A 26911-nucleotide genomic window follows, 5' to 3' on the forward strand; every position below is an offset into this window, starting at 1 on the left:
TACCGATACGAAAGAAATGTCTTTATTATCACATTGCCACCAAGCAGCAGTTGTACAGGAAAAAGACCAGACACAAGTAATAATTATTATACACAATCTTTCTGCCAAAAGGAACGAGGTATATTCTCTCTGTGCAGCCAGTGCACAGATCAGATGGCACGGCTACCAACGCCTCACTCTGACCCACATTCCCAGGGGAAACGAAAGGGAACAACAAATTCGGACCAGTTTCTTCAAACACTCGCCACCCACAGTGGTCACACACGCACTGTACTCACAGTCGGATCCAAAACATTGAAATGCATGTCTCGCCAATAATTCCAGGTAACTGCGTCAGTCAGCTAACTGTGTTTGACACCCTTTCTGTTGCTTACAGTGCTCTCCTGAAGATAGAAATCGCAGCCTGCGCCAGCATGCTGCTGTTCCACAAAGGCGGATCTAATGTCACATGGCCTCCGATTGGCGACCCAGGCGGCCAAACTTTAGTCGTGCTCACCACTACTAAGCAAAAAAAAGAAAAAAGAACTCAAACCCCCGCTCCTTGTGTTGCCTCTGCAGCCAATCTCTGAGGCGGCCAGGTTGCACACGACCACTGTTGTTGGCTGCCTGGGGCACAGATCTCGGACAACACACTATGTGCGACCTACCCTCTGTAGTCTGCCATGTTATGCATGCTGCATAGAGCAAATCTGGCACATCCAGCAGAAAGACAATGTTTTCGAGGCACTTATAGACAAGCTGCATAGCGTGGCATCACTGCCGTCACCTTCACTACAGGCAAAAAGAAATTTGGCAAACTCTAATGGCATGAATTTTCCCCAAAGGCAAGGCTAGGTGCCCGAGATTTCAAAGTTGTTTTACTTTCGAAGTTACTACTATCGAAGTTTCGAAGCAGTTAACAAGGGCTAGGAAGAGCAGTGCCATCTGCTCTTCTGCAACGTAGGCGTTAGCTCTTGTTGCCTGCACTGCGCCCCTTACAAACATGCAGCTTGTCTATAGGCAGAATTTGAAAAGCTGGCAGTTGTACAGTAGCCCTGCTTCACACCTCATTGGCTCAACACGCCACTAATGAACAGCTCGCACAGAAAACAGAAACAAACCACACCTCTAGCATGAAACCCTGCACAGATCTGTACGGCTTAGCAGCAACTGTGCGTTTGTGCCCTAAAGGATGCCATGGTGCAATGGCTGCTGGCCTGTTTCCTTAATGTGGCCCGCTTAAAATGAGCATGACTCATTTTCCAACTTGCTGCTAGAATTAAACTGTGATTTAATGCAGCTCACCCAAGTTAAATAGAATGCACCTGACCCCCCTTTTGTGTTCTAGACAACAGAACTCCTGCAATTTCAAAAAGGAAAAGCTCTCGGCTACAGGCAGTCGTGTGATCTACTCCGAGTGATCTCTTCATCTTAAGGAAGATCAGAAGATAATGTGGGGAAACCGGAAGATTACGTCGGCGAAGCCAGTTAAAAAAATGTCAGTCTGAAAAATTAAGCCAAGCCATTACCTTTCTAAAAAAAATATTCAATGACACTTGTCCGCTAAATGCTAAGTCTAGCCAAGTGATAGCATGCAGCGCACTCTCAGATAAGCCCATACAATGCAATCCAGTTAAAGTAACATTCAGCAAACTGTAACATCATGACGTTACAAGAGCATAGGAACGAACGGTCTCTGCAATCTTCAAACAGGGGTTTGTGTATACCCAGTGACTAGTACCTGCTCAAAGGCCTGCAACCACTCAAGATAAGCTGCATCATAGTAATTAGGCTTCAAAAAAAGTGAGTCTGTCGTTGCGATGTTTAACGCAGCACTGCTGTGCTGTGTTATGCAACCAATAATTTCAGATCTCGGAGTTGGCACCTAGCGTAACCTTCACAGTAAGTTTTCGTTTCCTATAGGCCAAATTTCCCAATAGAGATGTCTTTTAGAACATCAGGACTTAGCTTCTGTGTTCTCATGTGCAAAGATAACTGTACCACTACGCACAATATGCATTCGAGTACAGCCAATGCAAATGTTCACGATCCTGGACAAGCCAATGGTACATAGCATGTAGCAGTTTTGTCCCCACTGTGCTTGACTGAAAAGTTAGTAAGTGAAAAATTCCACTTGCAGTGCACACTTAAGCAGACTGCCTCATCAACGTGTTCCTTGGTCCTTTCTTGACAACATAATAGCACTGCAGCTTATAATCTACATGCTCTATGCAACGACCAACCAATGTCTAAGACATCTGTAAACATGACACACCTCTTGCAAACTCGTGTTTTGCCAACTACTTCATGTCTGCACGGTAGACACACATTGGCACATGACGTGAACATGATCTATAATTGACAAGAAATGTTATTCAACTCAAATGGCCACTCTCCTCGCACATCGCATGCCAAGAACAAACATTTTTGAAAACTTTCCCGTCGTCACTGCTGTAAGGGTTTGAAATGCACGCTAATCAAGCCAGCGAATCAGCAAAGTTCAAATGTAGTGATGACACTCATTTTTGTGGGACCCTTGCTTTTGCATACGGTTTTTGTAGGCAGTTTTGAAACCACTTATCCTGTGAGAAACCTGATCTATCGTAGGATACTGTTGTCAGAGCTGAAGTTGCACATTACTTGGAAGCACACTGTAATGAGCAATATTCTCCCTCCGAATTTCTGCAACTACAACGCAACAAACTTTCTCCAGGGATGCAAGGGGTGCCCCTGCAGCACAGTGGCTTCAATATTTTTCACAAACACTGTACATAGGAAAAACCAACAAATTTAACAAGAAACCACGGAACATGTCTAGCGCACAACATTGCTCATGCAAGCACGCCAAAAATTTAGCATTGCTTGGTGGTACACTTCCCACAAGCTCTTGCACTGCACCAAGATGCTTGATGATATTTGTGCGCAAATTTCTTTCCCTCGCAACCTTGAAGGCAGCATTACCAAAAGGAAACAACAATTTTCAACTGCAGATGGAAACAAGGAAGAGCACAATACAGTGTTTCAGGCTGCTTGGATTATATTTTCTGAACTCGAGAACAAACCACAATTCTGGGCCATAAGTGGTGTTCTCAGTCGGCCGCTTTAGGAGATAGTTTCACTTTCGCGAGATTCTGCGTTGCACGCGCCGGAGCATACTGGCCGAGAGCGCTCTTGGCCCAGCGACAGACACACTGTCGGCTGTACACGCGATGTGTCTAGTTCCGAGCCCATCTCCAAAAGTGAAACTATCTCCAAAAGTGATCGCCCAAGAACATTGCCCCAGATCATACCAGAGTAGGAATCAGAAACCAGCTGCAAAGCAAACTAGACAGCAACTGCTAGTGGTCTCATTGGTCCACAAACGCCATGGGTCCATGAACAACACTACTTATACAACATGTCAAGGCAAAATTCGTTCTAACTCCGTGAGCCGGGCATGGGTGCCAACTGCTAATTTCACAGAGGTGGTGAATAATCTAGTCCGGAGGAAGGATTACTAAAACTTGATTTTGTTACAGCAAAGTCCATGTTACAGTATTTGCAAATATCCAAGTTTTTAAAAACGAAAACAAAAGTATATTGCTACGACTGCAACATGATCTGATGATGCATGTGTCAATGATAACAAAGGCTTTATTAAAGAGGCCCTGAACCACTCCTTGAACTAGGTGGAAAATAAAAACACGTTCTGCAGATAGCATGCACTGCCTGTGAACGTATCAGCCAAATTTTACACTCGTGAGTGGTATGCGGGGCATGCAAGCGGAGCGCCACGTCACCTTTTTGTCAAACACTCTTTTCAACAGATGCTTCCTCCTCACCCTTTTTGGGGCTGCCATATTTTGGAATATAGTACACTCCCTACACGAACGCTATTGGCCAACGGCCGACACGAAGCATGAGCAGATTGTCGTCTGCTCACTCGGCCGCGCTCGTACGCACAGAAATAGAACTGTGGCCACATTGCTTATCGGAGTGTCGTAGCCATCGGCTCTCGCTACATATGATTGAACTGGAACATTCAACTAGCCTCAATCTACGCGACGCTAAGCCCCATACAACACGTACGCTATGCCTGCCATGCCTCGGGATGGATAGGGTCAGCATCCACAAGGAACGCATGCCAGTGTGTGTTTATTCCCGGCCGCTCCTGGCTTGAAGAGCTTTGCATTGACCTTTGTAATGAGCAGTATAAAGTGTGCATCTGGATTCGGCCACTATTTGTGCAGGACAAAGCGCTTCTGCACCCTGTAGCACGGCCAGGATGGAGTACGCGAGTGCGCACTACAGCCCTGCTGTGCACTTAGAGTTGCATGTAGCCACACGTAGCTGCATCTGCTACGTAGCACTAATACCACGGCCACCACGGTGGGCTGTGACGACCCCGCTCACCATGATGCCGAAGGCGGGGTATCGCCATTTGTGCTCTCCTGTTCGTTCAGAATGGAGGACAGTGAGGGCGAAGGGGAAGGCAAATCCCACACTCGAATTGTATATGCTCATACTAGGTCTATCTGAAAATTTATTTTGGTAATATGTTACTGGGAGGAACCATACTTGTTCAAAGGCATTTTCGAGGCTTCAAAGAAATGTGCTTCAGGGCCCCTTCAATAAAGGAAACAAAGTGATGCGTGCATATAACTGCAAAGCTGGTGAGCACAAGCCATTGCTTAATTATACCAATTAGTTTTGATTAACCAATACATTCGTATGTAGCATGGTTTCGGGTACAGCTCTAGGCTCACTTACAAGCAAAAATTTAAGGCATATTATTAAGCATTAAGGGAAAAAGAACTTGCATTATATATAGGCAAATATATTAACGGCGTGATTACACAAGACATCACAACACTTGTATGCATGATCGTTATTGATCAAACTGAAATTTAGCAGCCTGAAATTCTATCCATGCATTCCGAACTTAGTGCTTTAAAAAAAGAAACCTTACACACAACACCAAAAATTTGCATTCTAAGCCTGCAAGCAAAATAAGTGGAACAGACGCGCCACAAAGCACCAGCACCCGACATGCCCTTTTTGACAACTCTCGCAAAATGCACTGGGCCCGCGAACGAAACACATACAAAGTGAGACATATGCTAGATGAAAGACAAGCATCTTGCTGAAGTCTTGCTCAAAGCATATGTATGCATGGTACATGTAACTCCCGCGGAAGCTGCTTCAACAGAGAATAAAGAATGCACAGCATTCAAAGAAAAGTATATCTTATCCACAGGGCTGCAACCAAGAAAAACTACAGCTTGGTTAACCTGCAGTGTCAGTATGTGAATCTTAACGCTCTACGAGACATGTGAAAAATAAAGTGAGACACTTTTTCCGACCGTGTATTGAAACAAGAAGTATGCGGCGTTGCAATGGAAAGAACAGTGAAAACTGTAAGACAAATAGTCCGAGAGAAACGTTCCTGTACCTAATCTTCAATAAATGGGAGCCCAAGTTGCACGACTTCATACAAAGCTGGCACTTCACGGGGGATGAAATTTAATGCCTTGTTTCAATGCATCACTTGCCTATTCAGCTCAATATATATCAGGGATACCCATTATCTGTAGCAATGCCAGATGACAAATACAAAATCCGTGGGAACAGTGGCACCACCTGTGTTTGTTAGGCAAAAACACAGCACATGCCTTGATTTGCTATTAGAGTGAGAGGTGACGTCATGGCTTTACAGTCAAATCTCGTTATTTCGAACACGCTTAATTCAAATTTTCTGTTTATTCGAACTGACGCTGTGGTCTCGTCAAAGTTATGCGTGTTCTAATGGGCAAAAACGGCCAGTAATTCAAACGTGCAAGCATTTGCGACGATTAATTAAAGCATGCTGCACTCTGACAATGCTCTCAGCAGCGTGCCAAATCACGCTGCGGCGCCTCCGACCAGCAGATTCGTTGGCAGCTGCAGCCACACAGTGACAACGCTGGGCCTAGTTACTTCGACGCTCGTTACCAAGCTTCTTGCTGTTCGGTGCCGTGTTTTTCATTGAAACAATTCGTCGCTGTTAGCAATGGCGTTGAATCCACATTTGCAATCCTCGCCAATGACTTTGGAGCGCGGAATGTGTGGTGCATTGAATAATGTCGGTTCCCGAAAGTCAACTTCGCCCCAATACAGCCAGTCATAAGCGGTGAAGCCTACTAGAAGTTCAAAGGGGCAATTGTCACGGGATGTGGTGTGTGTCCTTTAGTTATACATGTGTGCACCCGCCATCTCCTATCACCGAACGAGCAACGATACACCTAATAATTGACTGTAATTTGTAAACACGAATGAATAAATCTTGTGGAACTTCCCACTCATGTGTTAGCTCAGTGAATATGCAGCATTGCAGGTAAGTCCTCCATTCAATTAGCTTCTTTTAATTCGAATTTCTTTTTAATTCGAGCAAATTTTCGTGCCCCTTCAAATTCGAATTATCGAGATTCGACTGTACTAATGCAAATTCTACATTTTTAGGGAGAACTTGCGGGATTGCAGTGATGGCTCCATCTGTCATTCATGTGCAATGACAGATCGATTGCACGCACTTCAGTTCGCCATTAGAGTCAGAGGGGGCGCCATTGTACAGTTCCTACAAATTCTTTCTGCTCTCTGGCGTAGCTACGGGTGACTGCATAATTTTGATTTATTCTGGTCTAAAGAGGCAAGTAGAGCCCCATTCCTACAAAGGTGGTATTAAATGCATGCACCATGAAACGCCACCTCTGCATGAAGTTTAGCACGAATGAGCCATCTCCTATTTATGTGACGTTCAGCACAACAGTCATGCCAACTGCAGTGCTGTCGCTAAACTGATTCGAACAGGTGCTCCTCGGCAATTCTAGAGCCGTTTTGTAAGGTGGCACCCTCAGCTTCTGCTGAAAGACCCTGGATTAAGAATGCATTCCTCCGGCAGCTCCTTATTGCAAAAGCCACCAAGGAGCGTTAGTGAAACGTTACGTCTCCTTAAGCTGAGAAACGTCATATACTATACTCAGAGTTCAAGAACCCTTCTGGGTCGAGGCCTTTTTATAAACACAGCCAGTAGATCTGTCACATGGAATAAACACTTTATACATAGACTCAACTGTTCAACAAACGTCGCCCAAACCTGCGCAGATGACTCCCTGCGGCTAATACCTGTGCCACATGGACTCGACTGCTCAACACCTTAAAGTTTTAATGCCAATGGCATGATGCCACATGGGCGCACTTAATGGCATCCAAACATAATGCCACTTGCACCACAAAGCGTTCTCATAGCTTTCTTTCGTCGAGCGCCTATTCTCACTCCCGTGTTAGATGTTGCAACCACACATCATACAGACTTCTAAATCAGTCTGGAGCAATTCTACATAAAATGCGCCTATACATAAATATGAAATATTTTAGTGGCGTTGCTTGAACTTAAGCCTGCCAGGTATTATTTCTGACAATGTTACAATTTTGCAAACGAACTTGCTGCATTCATTGCAGCTATCGCCATCCCGACGTTTAATGTAATAGAAAACGTTAATGTAGCAGCAACCTCAGATACAAAGTCATTACGAGATTGAATGTCCTAGACTTCTAACCCTGTAGTGCCCAAGGTATTATATATGCTACATTAAGTTTGATCCTTCAGAATTTGTGTTTAACACAAAAAACAAAGTGTAGCTTGTAGTAGCAGTCTTGATAAGCTAGAGCGAGTTTTCAGTCGTGGATAGCCCAGCGAAGCAATGACTAATCAATCATTTACTATACCTCAAATAACAATTGTCTTGTACAAGTAACGCTCCGTGGCCAATAACAAAGGTGAACGAGTTAAAATTTTCATTGGTGCGGAACTGTGTTTGGGTATTACAGGGTTAGTGACATTCACCTCGCCCGTATGGCACAGGTATAAAGCGCACCGGCAGCCTCATTTCTGTCATTACTGCGCTCCATAAAAACCTTTACAAAAAAAAAAGAAAACAAGACAACGGTCCTTTAAGACATGGCTACATCCAGCTTTGGGTTACGGTTTTTGTTAGGCCAAATCTTCTCTCATTTAATTGTTATGTACAGGACATTGTCTAGGCACTGGCATCGTTCATGGAAAGCAGTGCGTTTACAGCAGCGTCCTTGTTGCCTCGGTGGGACTCTAGGACACCCTTGACCACCTCGGCGTCCATCTCCGGAAACATCTCTTGAACCTGCATTGAGCATGAGGTTGCATATGTTAAAATAAATTGCGGGTCATATTGCCAAAAAGAATTTTGTTATACTGAAATTCGCTATATATCGAGGTTTACCTGTTTAATAAAATACTTGATATAATAGAGTAGTTACCTTTTTATAACTTCTTGTAGATAGAACACCATGTACCATATTTGTTGCATGAGCAAAAGTTATAAAAATTTCACATTAAAGTCACGATACAACTAACATGCGAATTGCGCCTTGAGATGTGACTTCCCGGCAGCACAGCACACGCTGCCGTGAAGCCACAACTCAAGGCAAGGTTTTCCGCCATTCTAAGTTTTGTTATCTCCTAGGAAACCCCACCTTCTCCCTACCCATGCATGCTGATGCTCCCTTCACCCATCCTTTATGGGCGTCCATTTTCCTCCTCTTTATGGGTCGCCATATTGCATTTAGTAGTTAGCGAATAGCGCAGGCGGCACCAGCAAACTCGTACATCATCTGTTCTCACGACACTTGGCCGAAAACGTGGCCAAGCGACAAAGGTACAATGCACGAGAATGTCGCCATGTGAATAATTTCAAGCCACATGGCAATGGGTAATCATTCTAGGCGTCGTTTACAGCTTCTTTGCCCAACCACTTTCGAAGCGTGGCGTGGATCCCAATTTTTTGTAAACAACAAAGCAAATTTGTAATCTTAGACTTCGTTATATACAGGTTTAACTGATCTGGACAAAGAATTTCCGTGACAAATTTTTTTGCACACCCTGTCAATTTCACTGTATCAGAACTGAACGTAGATGCAATTTTTTGTGTGCGAGCTCAATTCTTGACATTAGGTTCAGCAATGAAGCTTGAGGACTATTTTACGGGTTCACAGGTGGAACAGCCATTTGACTTGGTGGCAGAAAGCCAATTTGGCACAGCGATAAGCACGTTTGGTGCAGTATCGAACATACATTTTTCCACCATATGGTCTCGATATTAACTAAAAAACTTTTAATATATAGTGGAGCCTGCAATGCTGCATTCAGTATAAAGAATACCAAACTAGTTTAATTACTTTTTTGTAGAATGGCTTTCCCTTTGCATATATCATGGAAAAAAAAGAAAAGCTTCTATGATTTCCACTTGAAACAGGTGTTCGCACGTTCACCATGGTTTAAGCAAGAAAGAAAAAAAAATGAAAGGATTCCGGAACAAGGACAAGTAAGAAAAACAATGCCCTAAAGGACATGCATTACTAAACTAAGGTTACAGTAAAGATGCCCAGAGGTTTCTTTACTTCAAACATGCAATATCTCTCCTGCTTAATTATGCACTGGATCATGTGAAAGCTGTTTGAGTCACAACCCTGGATCTGCTCATCCAATCATGCAGGTTCGCAAGGAAAGGTCCCCACTTGACAGCAAAATAAGTTCTAGCGATTAAGTACACGTAATAGATGGAATTTCTGAAGTAGCACTGTCAACAGTAAGCAATGTCCGACCTGACATTATCTAAGACTTTTTAGATCCAACAGCCTCCTTGAGCAATATGCCCGCTTGTATGGCAGTTTGTTTTGCCTCACCTGCTTCACGTCATCCTCGGTGATTGGGGCTGGTGGTGGTGGCGGCTGCTGAGCCGCTGGCTGCAAAGCCGGATTGAAGCCGGGGCCAGGGGCCACCATGCCAGGTCGCGCGACAGGCACGGTGTATGGTGGGTACACATAGCCTGAAACAAAGAACGGACACATTCAGCTGGTACTGGTACACTGAAAAATGTTCCAGAAACACGACTAGTAAAATAAAAGTGGCAGCTTTTATTTTAAGTAAGATAAAATGCCCTTTAAATGCATTTTCCACAGGATCACAGGAAGCAAACCTGCAATTGGGCAATTGAGGCTTGTCATCAGGTCACGGCAAATGTATGCACTATTCAATGGCATCAAATACTTGTTCATACAAAGGTATCTGGTCAGACAACTCTCGCACCACACGACACTGCCATGCCTATGCCTGTGCCAAATAATTTAAAAAAGAACAGGAGAAATGCTGTCGAAAGCAATCAAAAACTTCCCGAATGTGTCTATTTGTCTGCAATAGGTCCCTGCACAACTAAGCCGAGTACCCATAGGGTAGAGCACCAGGTTAGCTTTGACAACCTGGGGTTATTGTACACCGAAATCTAAGCACACGAGTATTTTCGCATTTCATGCCCAACGAAATTACCAGCTGTTGTGGCCCGGTCAACTTCTTCAATAATAAAGCAAATTTCGCTACACTCAAGATTCGCAGGCTTGCACATACCAGCAGCAGCAGGGTACTGCACCACACCCGGCATCATGTAGGGTGTGTTGACCAGAACCACGGGTGGTGCGGCGAGGGATCCCGGAGGAATTGCCTGAAATGGTGGGAAAGAAAGTCGCGTTAAAGGGAAACTAAAGCGAAACAATAAATCAGTTTAGACTAATTAAGCATTGTTTGAGAACCCTGCAGGCAGTCATTTCAAAAAAGTAGTTTGATTATTAGATGAGAAAATGAAGGTCCCAGTATCAGTATTTGAATTTCGCGCCGGAACCCCAGCGCCGGTACGTCAGTGTGACGTCAGGGATTCCAAAGTATGTTTTCGCATTTGGGCCGCGTTGGCTGAATAAAGGTTCCACAAGCTTGCCATGTTTAATATTTGGTTCCTTTAGAACATAATGTAGTCAATCTGCACCGCTATATATTATTAGCAGGCCCTAGAAGATGCCATCAACATCCTAGACGTCACAGCCACCAGGTGCGAGAACTTAAGTAGGCGTCGCCACCCGTATTTCATTCTTGCGCTTTTTCTGGCTTACCAAACGTCTTATTGTTGCAAAAGTGGTGTTTTTGAATGCTAATTTGCTGATGCAGAAGAAATAATTTTTCACTTTAGTGTCCCTTTAAGACGCGACTACCTAGGCAGCAACATTCTTGGAATGAAATTGGCATTGCAAGTGGCGCTGCCACGTGACATTATCAGAAGACAGTACACTCTAATGATCCAAGAGTGTTAACCTTGACGAGATGACCTGCACGGCTTCGGTACAGAGAAAAGCTGAAATTAGTTTGCTTCACATGTCTGCCATGTCAACATGTCAGAGAAACATTCATTAGAAATGAGAGAAATTACTGGAAAGCGTCATGCCCCTGTGACATAATGCCCTGTCGTGGGGACCTTGGGGCAATACTAAGCAATATTATATATAGTATCTCAAATCCCCATGGAAAAACTTACAAGAGGACATCCACCATAACGCTGAAAGGCAAGAACAGAGGTAAAAATACTATGGGCTACTAACAATGCACACAACAAGAACAATATGTGAGGGTAACAGCCATCCACCAAAGTATCCAAAGCTAAAGCAAAATGTCTGACTTTTGCATTAGGTTCCCGTAGGCAATGTTTGCCTTCAGAAAATGCAGTGGGAAACTGCTGGGCATTTCAAAATCCGGTTGCCATAATACATCAGTGTCACAGATACATGGCAGCGCTGTGAGATAGAAAACAATGAATCTGGCTTTTATTTATTTCCACATCAAGTTCTTTGACGTGCATGAAGGTTGAAAAAGTGGCTAGAAGTGGATGATGAGAAGCAAACTAATTTGGCCACAAGGTCTGGCATAGAGAAGCTGATTATATCAAGCCTGAACAAAAGAAAAACAAGAAAAAACGAACTTAGAAGAATCCTTTATCTTTCTACATTTGCCAGTACACATGGCAGCAGGATAGTGTATGTGACGGTGCATGTGACAGTGTGACGGTGAGCGTGACAATGTGAGTGATGGCATGCACAACTGTGTGATGGTATATGCGACAGTGTGCTGGACAGTGAAACAGTGTATGTGATTTTTCGCAACAGTGTGCATGACAGATGCTGCATTTCAAGGTTAGATAGAGTGCAGCAGGCAATGCCATGATCACGCGTATCAAATTCAAGCAATTAACCATAAGAGTTGTTCTTTTGTTTCACCCTGTACACAGTTACACTGCAGATGGAGAGTACAGACCACATATATGCACTCTTGTTGCACGCACCTGATAGGAGAGGACAAGGTTGATGTTGCCTTCCTTGGACTCGCCCTGGCGACCCGACAAAGGGTGCCAGATGTCGACGGTCTGGCCGGAGAAGACAGCCTCCGGGATGACCACATGTGCCCAGGCTATCTTCTCGTTAACTGTGAATGCACACTGCGCAACCACCACACACATATCAAGATCAGCTTGTTTTCATTTGCCATTTTTTTACACTAACTCAATGTACAATGACCTACATTTTCCAACACTGAAAGAAGATTTTGCACTTGCCGCTGTTTGCTTTTTCACTCAAACTATGAACAATTACATTTCCTGCATCGTTTATAAAAGAATGGGCACTGTCATTCACCTGGTTTATCCAGATCTTTAATTACCAACACACCGCGAAACAAGTTTACGTCACTGCACCATTTCGCTTCTTGAGAGCAAGTTGAACATTTATTTAAGGTTCTTCCTTTTCCCTCTTCTTAATGAATGAACCTGGCATTTCAGAAAGTAATCTTCTTTGCTGAATGATCAGGACAAAAAAATTTAATCTTGCAGACTTGAGCTAGAAGAATGCAGCGGTAAGCATACAATCTTCATTTAGGTTTTGTAGATAATAACAAAGGCACATATGTATGAAGCATTCTAAACATCTGACAAAACCAGCGCAGGAAGTTAGGTCTTGAAAAACTGTTCAAGAGCTCCGCCAGAAGCAACTTGAACGAGGCCTATCTCTCCTAGCTTCTGATCTACTCTCAGATTATGTTAGTCATGGGTCGCGATATGCTGGCATGCTAAATCCTGCAGTAACTCATATGGCTGCATATCAGTAACGGTACCAATTTCCCTATAAGAAAACAACTTTAAAAAATAATAATGAAACTGCCTGGCCACCACATGCCTAGTTACTTCTGGATTGCAGTCAATGTCCCATTTTTCATACTCCATAGGGGCCGTGAGAAATGTACGCCTTTTGCTGCACAGGCATGTCCGAAATAGCTCTGAAGGCCTGTCAGCACTTATTAGGCATATCGGTGCTCATACTGTGACAGGAGACGGCGGGTGCATGCATGCTTAATTAAGGAATACATACTGTCTCCCGTGACAATTGCTCCTTCGCACTCTTGGTATACTTCACCTCAATACTTTGCGTATGCTTCACCGCGTAACAGTGCTGTATTGAGGCGAAGCCGACTTTCAAAAACCAGCATTACAGAACGCATTATGCGTACAACAACATCAACACGACGAGAAACAGTTGTGTATTCTGAGAATGGAGGGGGGCTCCTCCACTGTGCACCACTTAGCATTTTATGAAGCTTCTATTAAGTTGCCATTGCGCAAAAGGCAATTAGGGCTGAACAATGGCAGAGCCTTTCTTTCTGGTGTGTTAATGCAACCCGTAGCTTTGAGTGCACTGCACAGAACTGGTGAGAGTACGCGGCAAGAGGACGAGGGCGTCAGTGAGGAGGGTAGCAAAGGTGAGTGAGAAACCACACTGGCCGCAGTGTATCAAATGCTTGTAACTTTGCTGTTATGGCATCATTTTAAAAAATTAGTGGGGGTTGTATGCTCATTGTAGATTCGTACACAGCTGCCGATAAGAAACAAGCTTTCGAACTCAAGGGGCCCTTTAACATAACCAGTTCAAAGTGTAGGTGAAACGTAATGCAGCTTAGGGCTTGAAGCTGACCACGGGCTACATCACAGAAACCAAATGTGGGTGGTCATGGTGTATGACAAACCACTTAGTAACATAACTTGTACCATAATTACTAATTAGTTTAATGCAAGCTCCAATCGCCACTCGTTTGCTATAGCTCGTACTAAGTGCAGTAATATATGTGCAATGCGCACTGCCGAAAGAAGAGTTCAAACTGGAATTGTGTGCTTACCTCATCATAAATTTCTACGAGGAATGCTGTGACGCCTGGTGAGAGGAAGCTGCAAAAAGAAGATAAAATTCCTCAACTTTGCATACAAGAGTATGCCAATTGTATTACTCAGGAGCACAGATCATCGAAAAATGGGCTTTTTAAGTTTTTCTGTAGAATAATTTACCCACATCATAACACTAAAGATGTGTCAGCGCAACATACAAAATCACAAACACGCTCGTGTGTTTCCTTCAAATCTCAATCAAGTTGTTCAAATCCTGACAATTTATTTTTCATCTTTGTGCCTTAATATTAATTTTCCTTAATCATAATCAAACTTAAAGTCAGAATACGCAAGACCTCTTCATCAGCCACCAGAAACTAGCTTGCCATTACGAATTCCACAAGCTTCATTCCAATCAGATCATCAAATCATTCGTTGTGGCATTACTTTTTATCCCTGTGCATCAGAGTACCCATTGCCAAACAACTTCTAACTATGTAAGAAGTTTTACAAGTATGTCTACTTGACCAAGATGTGTAATATCCACTATATTATAAGAACAGTGCCATAGCATGACTCATAGAAGCTGGACATATTACAAATGCCCTGCAGGCTAATCTTTTCATTCATTGGTATCTGTTCTGATAGCCATATCTACATGTTGCTGCAGGATTTAACTTGTCTTGTTCAAGGATGTGTGTGTTCATGAGCATCATCCTGGCATGTGTATGTAACATGCATGCTTGGTGTAATTCACTTAGTCTGGTGTTGTTATTGTTGTTATACTTTGTGCTTCTTTGGACATGCTAATTTTCCAGATATAGGTTATTATGTTGCACATCAGACTGTTTGATACTTTGTTATGTACTGCCTACCCTGAAACGTCTGTGCTACTTTTAAATAAAAAAAATTTTAAAATGAGGCAGAAGAGAGGTTGATGTAAATATTCAAGTGACTGTGCCTAATAGCCATAGAATCGCGGGGTCCTTAAATCCATGCCAACATCCAACCCAAGTCACCCGTGCAACCTTCCTTGGGGCTCAGCGACTATGGCGTTCTGCTGCCAAGCCTGAGGTCACGGGTTCGACTCCCGGCCAAATCAGCCACATTTTAATGGGGGCAAGTGAAAAAACACTCGTGCACTTAGTTTCAGTCATTTTTCAGTGTGCTACCGGCAGCGCCTAATCTCAAGGGCCGTGCGGAGGATCCATGCATTCCAAATTAGGTATGCCTCACTTCCAGCCAGCAGAAATGAAGGCGTTTCTTTTATCCATTCTTTTTTGCATCAAGAAAACCTTTTGTGAATATTTTGGCACACATGAACTTGCATTTCAAATGTAAAATTTTGCGTAGAAGCTGCTCTATACTGCCTGAAACTAGGCTTTTGATGCAGCCCAAAATTTGGTTGCATTTGGCCTTTAACCATTTAATTCCCAAGTTTTTCCTAGAAAAACCAAGTGCACAAATTTTGCCAATTATTTTCTTACTTCAGCCAATTATTCTGCATTGTATTCGTATTCGAAAAATACAACTGTAAAGTTTATCTCTTATATTCCCTTGAAGTATCAATGAAAGACATCTGCTTAAAGAAAGAGTATATGTAAGGTTCAAGCATAAATATGTGAACAGATGATAACAAAAGGAATCGAAAGCATGCAAGGATATTTTGAAACACCGAAACTCAAATGCCCAACACCAATAATTTGACAAGCGCCATTCATCTCTAAGGAGCAAAGCAGAAGCAGCTGTGGCCTAGACGAGTACAAATCATCCTTGGCAATATTGGTGGAAACAACCAGGATGAGAACGGCTTGCGCATGGCAGTTAATGGGTTAAGAGGCCTTACCAATGGAACAACTTGTTCCAGTGAGGGTTCTTGGCACCGTTATAGTCTGTGTGCGTCTCGTACACATTGTGTCCAATGCGAATCCGCACGTAAGGGTCCATCCGTGTGACGCCATAGTTCTTCACCAGCTTTGCCTGCACATACAACACAAGCACTGAAATTGAGGCTTCCATTTTTTTTTCCTTCATCCTACAAGGATCCTTTATATTCCTACATTTGCCAGTGTGCATTGCAAGTACGATGGTGTACATGACAATGTGATGGGTTGCGTGACAATGTGACGCATGCTAGCAAGGCACCCGGCGTGTGCTTGATAATTTTACTACACATCCCCCCGTCCCCTCAACCGCTCCCCCTGCTACCGTTCTTTTTGGCACACCCTTGCACACTTTCCCTTGCACCAACAGCACATGGTGCACAATAAGAGCTTGCCTCGCTTGCACATCATATGAGGCATGACAGCGAGGGAGTCTTGCTGCTATGCTGCTCCGTTTCGACGGCCACTTTGTCGTGTGAGGTGCACCAAAAATCAGACGCAGCTGCATAAAATACAACCACTGGACCATTTGCATCTGTGGTAGTTTCAATTAATTGCCTCGGTATTCCTTCGTGGAAGCAGCAAAATTTCATTATATTCAAATTGTGTATAAACACAATTCATTATATTGAGCTTCAATCTACATGGTGTTCTACAGACAAGAAGTCATAAAAAGTTGGATACTTTGATATATTGAGAATTTTGTTACAGTAAAACCTCGTTAAACCGTACCCACTTAAACAGTAGTTTCATTTGAAAAGTAGTAAAGTCAAATCCCCAACTCAGCGGCCATTGAACATAATGTGTTTTGTATCCGCATAAACCGTACCAGCTTATTGTGTACGCATCGCTTAAAACGTAGCGTTTCAACTTTTCGTCGTGCAAACACGGCGGTGCGCAGTCTCCATCAGGCGGCCCGGCAGAACAACAAGCCTCAGAGATCGGAACAACGGCCTCCAAGCGCCCTGTGCGTTTGTGCGTGAAGCCACATCAACATCATTTTGACGCCGTGCCAGAGAGCGTAATGGCATCGTGCACGAGGACTCGCGTCGTTCCCCAGCTCGTATAAAAAAGACGCCGGGTGCTCAGCATAGAAGAAAAAATAGACATCGTCTGTGCTATCGAACGTTACACGAAGAAGTCGGCGCTGGCACGCAACAGGGATCTGCTGTTGACTACAGTCTGTGGCATTTGGAATGCGAAGAAGTTGCTCGGCAGCACTGCTGCGACCGCGAAGAGATGTCGGCTATGAGGTTCGACTTTTCGCCATCGTTGTCTCTGTTGTTGATGAAGTGTCGACTAGCGACAGTGATGAGGACGACACGGAAAGCGACAGCACGGGCAATTCAGGCCCGACAGTGGCAGAAGCTGCTCGTTATGTCAGCCTCACGAATGCAATCGTCGCGACGAGAACAGGGGCACGATAACGTAACTCTATTCCAAACGAAAAGTATTCCAAACTCTGGCACCCGGCAATGAAAAAGGCGCCCGGGACTTCTGCAGCACTACCGCGTGCATGCATGGAGAAAAAGTAACACCAACGAGGAATCTGCCATGCGAGTGTTTGCCGAGAAAAGGGGGCTGGCTGAAAAGCTGGCACGCAGCTTCACTAAGTTTGAGGCCGCTGTCGTCGTGCTAGGCCTTTGACAGGTAAGTGGGTGATATCATGCTAATCCGGTTAAACAGTACGACCGTTTAGTACGTACTTTTTCCGAGCTCCGGCCAACTACGGTTTAACGAGGTTTCACTGTATACTGAAGTTCGCTAAAATACTTGAGGTGTGGGAGCAACGTCGACTATTTCGTGCACAATATTACTTGAAAAGCAGAAAGCCAGATGAAAAAATGCGGAAGTGGAAATTCTGACAAAATCAGCAAAAGAGGACCCACTACACGTTCACATACACTTATCGAAGCAAAACATGCATATGCATGTCTTGCACAGCTTCTCTAAATTTTTGGAGCACAGTTCAACTCATTACCGCCTTAAGATGCATGTGATCATTACAAGCACAATTATTTCCATCTCCGCTTTGAATTTTCAGGCTCTATCTCAGCATCTACAATCATTTACGCAATGCTCGAAAGCGATATCCATAAGCTGCTCAAGTGCGGGCATCTCAACAACTACTCCGAAAGGTTCACTATTTCTCAGAGTGACCCACCTGTATGACGGAGATGCTGAGTCGTCCAACAGCCTGCGCAGTGGTGAACGCAGCTCCCGACAGCTGCTGCTGGAGTGCAATGGCAGTCTGCTCGTCGACCGAGATCTGGCTCGGTGTGCCGGTGGCGGGTGTGGTGTCCACTCGCAGGAAGTCGCCAGGCAGCTCGCCGACCAGGAGCTGCAAACACCACGGAAAGCCCCATTTAACTTAAGTCAACGTAGGAGAGGTTAGGGTAATGCTGCAGATAAGACAAATTCACGTCGACTCCCGCTGCACCACAGCTGCCTGAAAGGCTGCAATGTAGTTGAAATTAAAAGCTTCCACATTCAGAAGCAATGCTTGGACTGTGAGAGACACCACGGTGGGAGGCTCTAGATTACTTTAACTACCTGTGGTTCCTTATAAGCGCACAAAAGAGAAATAGAAGGCAAAGCTGTATGAGGAAATTACGCTTATACATTACCAAAAACAGCCAGTTTTGCTCAAAGCACAAAGCACTGATAGCGATAGACAGGTGTAGAGCTGTGCTTGAACTCCTTAGATGGTGCTCCTAGTACGTAGGTGTAACTATATGCAGACGCGACATATACGAGTATGTTAAAATTTATGGCACCCTTATAAGACCATTTAAAAGCTATGTGGGACCTGTGTTGGCATCGCACTGGTGCCACTGTGCTGCCCATAAAGAATGGCACCAGTGAAATTATATCACTTTCCGATCATGATCACTAACACTGTTTTGCACTTTTTAATAGGCTGAAAAGACAAGATAAGAGGTATGCACCTTGAGTGAAATGCTTTATGACTTTTGTTAGTGTGCTGCAATATTTAAACACACCCTTGGGAATAATTCAGTCAAACACATAAAACCTTGTCTGAGTAACTTTGACCGTTGAATGGTATGGCACCTACCGTGCACATCATGACACAGAAAAACACACAGCACACATATATACGTAAATATATACGGAACACCACGCCGACAACGAAAATTCACCTGGAGTGCCCAATTATAGAAAGGCTACTGTTAATGTGCGAGGATGGTTGTTAAGATAGAAAAGACATCAAACGGAAAGACAGGCGAGGCCACCGGCCAGAAGTCCCCACCCCAGCTCTCAGTTTCGACACCACCTGGTCGGGGACCTTGTTTTTTTTTTTCCGTAAAGATGGACAACACAGTACTCTAAAAGAAACAAAAACTGAACTTAGCACAGTTCAAGAACTATTACTCAGCCAAAAGGATTGGAATGTTGAAAAACATACCTTAAAATTCGACACACCAACACGAAATTCGGAAAATGGAGCTTTGACAATTTTCTCGTGTAGTGATGCTGCTATTGCCGCAAAATTAACAAGATATAGTTTATTGAGAATACTTAGCCTACGCTGAATTAGTGTTTCTCTCTAGTGCCCCTATAATTGTGACCCTTTTCCTATCTGGAAGATCCCAGACAGGCTTTCTTAGTAAGCTTTGTGCTATGCACATACACTCTAATTACCAACTTTTCAAGAAGACAGCACCGAGATAACACATATAATAAATACATAAAAAGAGATATAGTATGAGTCAGTGCATAGTAGGTTTTGCTGGCTCAACTTAATCTGAAAAGAAAGTTTGTTATAGCCCACCAAACCCCACAAGAAATGATCGCACACTAACATGATGTCATTAATTACACTGGTTAGCATACTGTCTTGGCAACAGGCAAGTTAATCTATAGCAAAACCACACAACAGAGACGTCCTGGGAAATGTCACCTACCATGTTACGTCCCACCATGAAAACCTAAGTTTTCTTTAATACAGCACAGCTGTAAAAATGCTTGATGCAAGAGACTTTTGGAAGTCTGCCCAATGTTTCAAGGTTTAAACCGACGCACTTTGCAGCTGCTCACATAACCGTGACTCCCTTTCATTGTTTAGCCACAAAAGAAAATTTTGCTTGCGTCACACGTCACCGGTGACAGATACTTGGAGAGCAGCCAAGCTGCAACAGAAACAATGGCTTTTTCTCCTTTCTAGGCTCAACATTATTCCGTCCACTTTTAGCAAAAAAAATTATAAATAAAATGAAATAAAGAAAGTTTTCCTTAACTGAAACAGCTCAGAATATCCAGATGTTGGGCTAGTTATTGAAACGTCTTTAAAAATTGCTGCGCTACAATTACTAGCACCAGAGTCCTTCAGTGCTTTTCTGGTCCCGAAACTCCACCGTAACGTTATGGGAGAGCGTGCTATGCTGCTGCAGCTGCCATGCGGCAGCACTGCGAGCATGGTGGGGGCTAGACGAAAGCTGCGCACTGCGTCAGTTGGTCCTTTATTCTACGGCTGGGTGCCCAAGTAGTCTGGCTGCATTGGCAGTCGGTTTTCCTCATTTCAAGAGATAATTTGTTTACCTGTATCGCGTTGTCGCTTCGGCTACAGAGGTACGAGCCAAAAGGTATCGTTATTTTGTTTGCCTAGTGACGCCGATGAGCGGGTGAAGTGGAAACGTGCAATACCGCAACAGGAAGCTGGCGGCTTTACCTTCGACTCTCAACATGTCAGAGTGTGCGAAAAACATTTTGACACCATGGACGTTGTTAGAAGTTGTGAAAGGAGACGCTGTGTCCTTGCCCGGCGCCGTTCCTTGGCATTCGAAGGGCTGCCGGTGTACAAGGCACCACGGCAGAAATTGTGAATTTTTTTCTCAGATGCCGTCTGCGCTTAATCACAAGAGAAAAGAACAAACTTCAACAGGCAAGTAAGCACGCAATACGCTTAGCCGGTGGTGGGCAAGAAAGTGATATGTGCTGAATTGCTTCCTTAACAGTTTCAGCTATGCAAACAAGCAGCAGTTTTTTGTTCACTGCTTTTTCTCAACGCCATAGATAATCGTGAAAAAATGCATTTGCCTCTTTTCATTCACTATTACGTTAACCATGTTCATTTTTTAAGCTACTTCATTAGAACTACTTTGTAGCTTGCTGTTCTTGAGATGCTTTCCGTCATATCATGTATTTTGCTTTCCTGCCTTGTTTACTGTAATTTTTTTTTTGTGCAACAGTGTCATGTTGACGAGCATATGTAATGAAATACGCCATTATACTGAAGCTTGTGACGCAATGGGCACTGGTGTCTCCTGAGCTTGACACATATTGGGATATTTGCCCCCATGTTATGTGGTTCACATTCTGAATAAATCGGCAATGCAGCAGCGTCATGCTCGTGAACACTTGTGCTTATTTTTGTTTAGATTATAGTGACATGAAACACGGTTTGGTTTCAGTTAATGCAGTCTTCATCACACAATCTCGGGCCATGCAAGCGAAGTCTGTCTAAGCAACACACGCTGTCATTATGAAGCATGCCAAATTGGAGTGGAGGTGATAGCGGGACTTGCCCCACAAGGCGAGACATTTGTTAAAGCGCAACCAACGTGAGAATTAGAGCTGCACGAGTGGCCTTGCGTAGCTGCTCAACGTGAAGTGAGACGCACCTTCCCTCGTGCAATGCCTACGTAACATAAACTTGTCAAGGTTACACGTTGGAAATGAACAGACGGTGGTTGTAAACTCGGAGCTGAGGCTAGGTCAGAGATCGGTGTGCATTCACACAACACACGGACGCTGCCTTGTGAAAGCTTCGTCGTTCCTGCTTTGAAATGTTGCCGACGCTCTCTGTGATAGGTTGCAGCAGAGTGAAGTTAGCTTTTATAAACTGCAAACATGGGAAATCCAGTAGCTTTTCTGTTTTGTAATGCGGCAGTGGGAAACTCCCGCGGCATAGATGGTCTCATTACAAATAGCTAGCGCAATCAGTGCTGCTTCAAGTCTCGCTGCGAGGCTTAAGTTTGCGAGTAGTTGGCGAGTTTCTTAGGCTTGCACAGTGTCACACGCCCAAGCAAACGACCTATCCTTAAATAAGTAATCTCATGCTCCTCTGTCTTAGATAAGGAACTGCGCTGCAGTGACGCATACATTAAATATTGCTGCGTAGGTACGACTGCCTCCATTGTAGCCTTGTTATCTTGCAAAGGTAAGCGAAAGTAACTTTTTCAAGCGCATATGCAATAGCCGCATTGTAAGTAAGGCGAAAAATTAGTGGTAGTAGAATGTTCGCTGTTTGATGAAAGATAAACAATTGGTTCGAACCGGTACAGGAGTTTCAGCCAAGCGCGGTGCACGCGAGCACCAGACACAGAATGCCCCCACGCTAACAGCAGTGACCCTAGCAGCAGCTTCTGTCCCTGTAAAAAATTCCGGGCGGAGTTTCGTGACCAGAAAAGCATTGAAGGGCTCTGCTAGCACCAAAGACACTACTAACGCAGAAATAAAACAGGACGTACAAGTGCTTGAACGTGCCATTTTGTTACTGTATTAGTGATATTGTCTTTGTGTAAGTCCTTCACGCACAACTCTTTAAGGTGATGAAACAGATTCATAATGCAGGCCAAGTCAGGCGGGCTATGCTTAGTTGCTGAAAGTGCTTTGTTAACTCTGGTAAGCAACATCTTGTTAATGCATCAGGCCCCTGAGGAAGGAAAGAAGTTAAGGTATATTTTGCTTTCCTGGGTTTTCTTCCTTTTTTTTTTTGCTACTGACGAAAATTAAACAAGATAGATTGGTTGATTGCATTGGTGTACCCGCTTTGGATAATAAGGGCAGCCCACATCCATGGCAAACCATGCATCAATCCTTAATGAATCTTTCCATTAAAATATTTATTTGTACGCCTTTATTCGATGTAAGAATGTCTTGGCACAGTTAGTACAGTATGATCTCGAAAACAGCGTCGCTTGGGTCGTGACCATTGCACTCTGCTTTTTTGCCACTCAAGTTTGTTCTCAGAATAACAAAGTGGACAACTATTTGGACTTTGCAGATAATGTTACCATTTGGCGAGCCTCTGGAGTCTGTTTCGAGGCCATTATAATCTCCCAGATTAACCAAGTGATCTCTAATAAATATTGTTCAACTATGAATTGTAATGCACACCAATGGAACTACTTTTTTGTGTGTGTATGTATCAAGCTCTTCCCCTGAAATTATAAAACTGTGGGATTACCAAGCCATTTAATATCTCTGCTTCATTCTCAGTCAACTGAGGTTAGGAGTCAATAGAGTCTCACATATTATCGGTCACTCCAGGAGCAAGGGCATAGATTGTACAGCCGTGTTTTGCTTCTCTCGATATCTGTATCGTAGCGCAATTGAAGGATTGATTTCTCGTTTCATGAACCGTACGGCTTGCTCAACACCACTTTGTTCTCTTAATATCTACTGTAATATCATCCAGCCACAAATAATAAAACTTCACGTGAACTCTTTCCATGCCAAGTGCAATGGAATAGACAACATGACTATGTTCTGTTGATGTGTTTTGTACATGCCAAGTGCAATGGAATGGATAACATGACTATGTTTCACTTCTGTTGATTTTTTTGTAACTCAATGGCTCATTCAATATCTGTTCTAATTAAAAAAGTACATTCTGGGGTTTTTATGTGCCCAAACAATCTGGTTAGGAGGCACGCCATAGTGAGGGACTTAGGATTAAGTTCGACCATCTGGGGTTCTTTCGACTTGTACAAAACCAATGCATTCATTATCTGTTCTACCCCCTGCTTTGCTCTGGCAACACAATATCATTCTTTAAAGGAGTGCTGACCAAGAGTAAACCCTCCTTATATAAGGAGGTACACATGACTGACTTTGTTATAAGCAGTATTTTGTTAAAAACACAGTGGCTAACACAAGAGTCGTGAAGGTACACAGTGCCAACAACATGGGAGCTCGTAACATAACAAAGCCAAATTACGCGACTGTGACGATATGAGTGGCAAAAATTATGCTGACCACCGTGAACAGCTGCCTTGCCAGTGGATTATCGTCATAATACAGTTAGTCCTGAGGAGCTGCCGCCACATGGTGGCAGCTTTGCGGTGTTCTTTGCTTCGGCAGCTTGGTAATAAGAAATGCAAAGGGTCATTGTGTGTCTTGCATCAGGCGGTCCTGTGCGTATTTCCCATCTTTGCACTTTGTATTAAGCGAAATCAGATGATCCGGTCACAAAATGCATACACTGAGGTCAGTATCAGAAAAATATTTTAATAGAGCGATCTTTTGAATAAGGTACAGGGTTTTCTGTGCCAAAACCACAATCTGATTATGAGGAGTTCCTTAAACATGCACTTAAATGTAAGTGCACGAGTGTTCTTGGATTTTCCCGCCGCCAACAAAATGTGCCTGCCACAGCCGGAATCACACCTACGACTTTGAGCTCAGGGTTGCAAAGCCATAACCAGACAGCCTACTGCAGCAGGTTGAATTAAGTGATTTCAGAGTAACGACGGCTTGCTGTACACTTAAAGCCGTCAAAACTGCCATGGGCTTTTTGTATGCAAACGGATGATACGGAGCAAGCACGAATGTTCGGAAACACTTGGAAGATATTTTAATTCCATACTACAGTTGTCTCGAAATGCCACACCTGACAGCAGTAACGTAACCGTTGCAGAATTTTTAAACAAGGCAAGTATGGCCTTCAATTTCTCCAGTAATAACCAGCAATTTTTTGCCACACGAAGGGGCATGATGTGTTGAAAGAATAAACTGCAAGTCTAAACCAGTGTTACATTGTTCTTTATGGTCAATTCAGTGCCTCGGATGAAAAATCTCATTCACATCCATTACACTTCTCTACAGGAGACAAAAGAAAAAAAATCTTCGCTTGCGCCATATACTCCAACAGCAGTGCGAGCTGACAGGGTTCCTCCCCCTTTCTACACATTTTTTTACTTGACTTCTTTTTCCTTATCGGTTGCCAAAGATAAGGCTCCTGCACGTGAATTGATGACCTCGCCACATTTATCACATGCGCTCGTACCCGGCAGAGCAGAGCCAGCAAACGGAGCTCGTCTTCCAGCAACACACACACACGCGTGCGCCACCAACACCCGCGTCGGGGTGAGCTATCGCGGCGACGACGACGATCGGAACCGAGTGCAAGGTTTCGCCGGACATCGCCGACAGAGACGCGCCTCGTGCTGATAAGGGAGAAACCGAAATAAAGCGCTTGACGCGCGCGTGGCAGGCACGTGACCGTGCACGTGACCGAGGAAGAAGAGACGGCGCGAGTCTTCGGTACGCGCAGGGCAGATGAATGGCAGCACGCGCACCGACAACGTCATTTTTTTTTTTTATTTCCATCTCGTTATCTGCTTCGCACGCAGACACTCAGCTGTAGAGGTACCGTATATCTCTTCGCGCAACCCGGTTCGAAACGGAAGTCACACCCTTGCAAACGGCCTGCTCAAACGGGAGGTAGCCGTTAATGCGCAGGTCGGAGTGTTACGCTCGGCAACATATGGTAGTGCGGAATGCGAGCACTTCCCTCCTCTTCCCACTGTTTAACGGGCTGTTTCGAAGCCTCGGATATAACGAAACGACTAAATGTTGCACGAGATATAGACGCGTGATGGCAACCAAAGGTTCCGCGAACACTACCTACCCACTGTACACACGACGGCAACTGTTTCCGGCTAATTGACCTAACGACAGTCAACTACAGCCGAAGGAGAGAAGGCCTTCATCGGCGATTTATTGTTGCCAAGCGACGCCCTGATTGTCAGCGCGATATAGCCGTGGCGAATTTGCGCGACCGCGCACATACGTCGCAACAGTGGTTGCGCTAGCCGCGTCCTTCGGGTACACTCTTTCTCCCGCTGACAACGCAACGAGTCGCACGACGGCATCGAGGCAGTAGAAAAGAGAAAGAAGAGAAAAGAAAAAAGTTTCTGGAACAAACTACATCGCGGGCGTCGAGGACCAGAGTTACGCAAACCGTGGAACAGCGGGGTGTCGCCTAAAAGAACCGTTCGGTCCGCGACAATGGCATCGAAATGATACAGTTAACCTGTCTCGATTAGTTAAGTACGTCGAACTCAAGTCGTGGCGGAAACGGAGCAGCTGACACGACCGGCTGTTTTCTTGGCGCAGCGCCACACAAACACACACACACCATCGGTAGTGCGAACGAAAGCGCGCACTCCCGTCTTGTGCTCGAGCCATACCGTACCGCGTTCTGCGGGAAGTGGTAGACGTCGTATCGCGTCACACGGGTCCTCTCGGCGTACGGCCACATGCGACGTACCGACGTGCAGCCGCCGATCGGAAAGATGAAGGGGATGAAAATCATGTCCATACGCTGGTGCGCCGCAGACACTGACAGACCAGAGGAGTGACGCACGCGTTTCTAGAAGAGCGTAGGTGTGTGCGACGAATTAGTACGTATGCCGCGGCGGAAACGGCGCTGACACGGGTGACGGGCACCGCCGAGCAAATACGGCAACGAGGTCGTTAAAAAAAGATACAGTAGGCGCACCGAGACACCCGAATCGGCGCCAAACACGATTTTTTACGGGGCGCAAAGGGAAAGATCTTTGGAGAAAGTCACAAATAAACGAATCTACGTTTCTTTTTTTGCCCGGGACATGTGATCGGGGCCGATGACATCACGTCGCTGCCTTACGGCGGCTGGATCGCACTGCTGGGGCGACGTTAGCGGCCGGAAAATCGATCTCGTCGCGGTCTCAACTCGAGTCACGAAGTCACGATCCTTACAGGTGTGTTATAAAGTATCGAGGAGAGAAATAAAAGCAGTAATTACCTGCTTTCTTCGTTCCGCCGTCCGCGCATCCGCTGAAGCAGACGCCATGTTTGTTTATATCGGCGTGATCTGAAGAAGACTATAAGACGCTGTTTCGTACCAAAATTAAATAATAGCACTGTTAGTTTTTTCCCAAAAATATTCAGGTAAGTAAACGTGAA

At 44.4% G+C, this 26911-nt stretch overlaps 1 protein-coding gene across 2 annotated transcripts; it reads right to left on the reverse strand.

Annotated features, from left to right (window-relative positions):
- On the reverse strand, window positions 1–26838 carry LOC126544710 (toll-interacting protein-like). Of its 2 annotated transcripts, none has more exons than XM_050192169.3 (8): window positions 26751–26838; window positions 18102–18278; window positions 15901–16034; window positions 14069–14117; window positions 12189–12341; window positions 10433–10526; window positions 9715–9857; window positions 1–8153 (listed from the first exon to the last, which is right to left on the reverse strand). In XM_050192169.3, the coding sequence occupies exons 1-8, from the start codon at window positions 26796–26798 to the stop codon at window positions 8034–8036; spliced, it is 918 nt and encodes a 305-aa protein (XP_050048126.1). In that variant the 5' UTR covers window positions 26799–26838; the 3' UTR covers window positions 1–8033. The 2 variants fall into 2 exon arrangements, with proteins under 2 accessions (XP_050048126.1, XP_050048125.1); XM_050192168.3 differs by lacking the exon at window positions 26751–26838 and adding an exon at window positions 26160–26483.
- Between the last annotated feature and the right edge of the window lie 73 nt (window positions 26839–26911).

The sequence above is a fragment of the Dermacentor andersoni genome, chromosome 10 (genome assembly GCF_023375885.2).
Source record: "Dermacentor andersoni chromosome 10, qqDerAnde1_hic_scaffold, whole genome shotgun sequence".
NCBI classification, from domain to species: Eukaryota; Metazoa; Arthropoda; class Arachnida; order Ixodida; family Ixodidae; genus Dermacentor; species Dermacentor andersoni.

Bases quoted from the DNA above. Each gene is read 5' to 3' on its own strand.
- LOC126544710 (XM_050192168.3), bottom strand. From the start codon at position 26,285: ATGGACATGATTTTCATCCCCTTCATCTTTCCGATCGGCGGCTGCACG. The intron at 18,279-26,159 runs GTACGGTATGGC...TGGTGTTTGCAG, and splicing joins ACCACTTCCCGCAGAACGCG to CTCCTGGTCGGCGAGCTGCC. The intron at 8,154-9,714 runs GTGAGGCAAAAC...TGCTCAATGCAG, and splicing joins CCGAGGATGACGTGAAGCAG to GTTCAAGAGATGTTTCCGGA.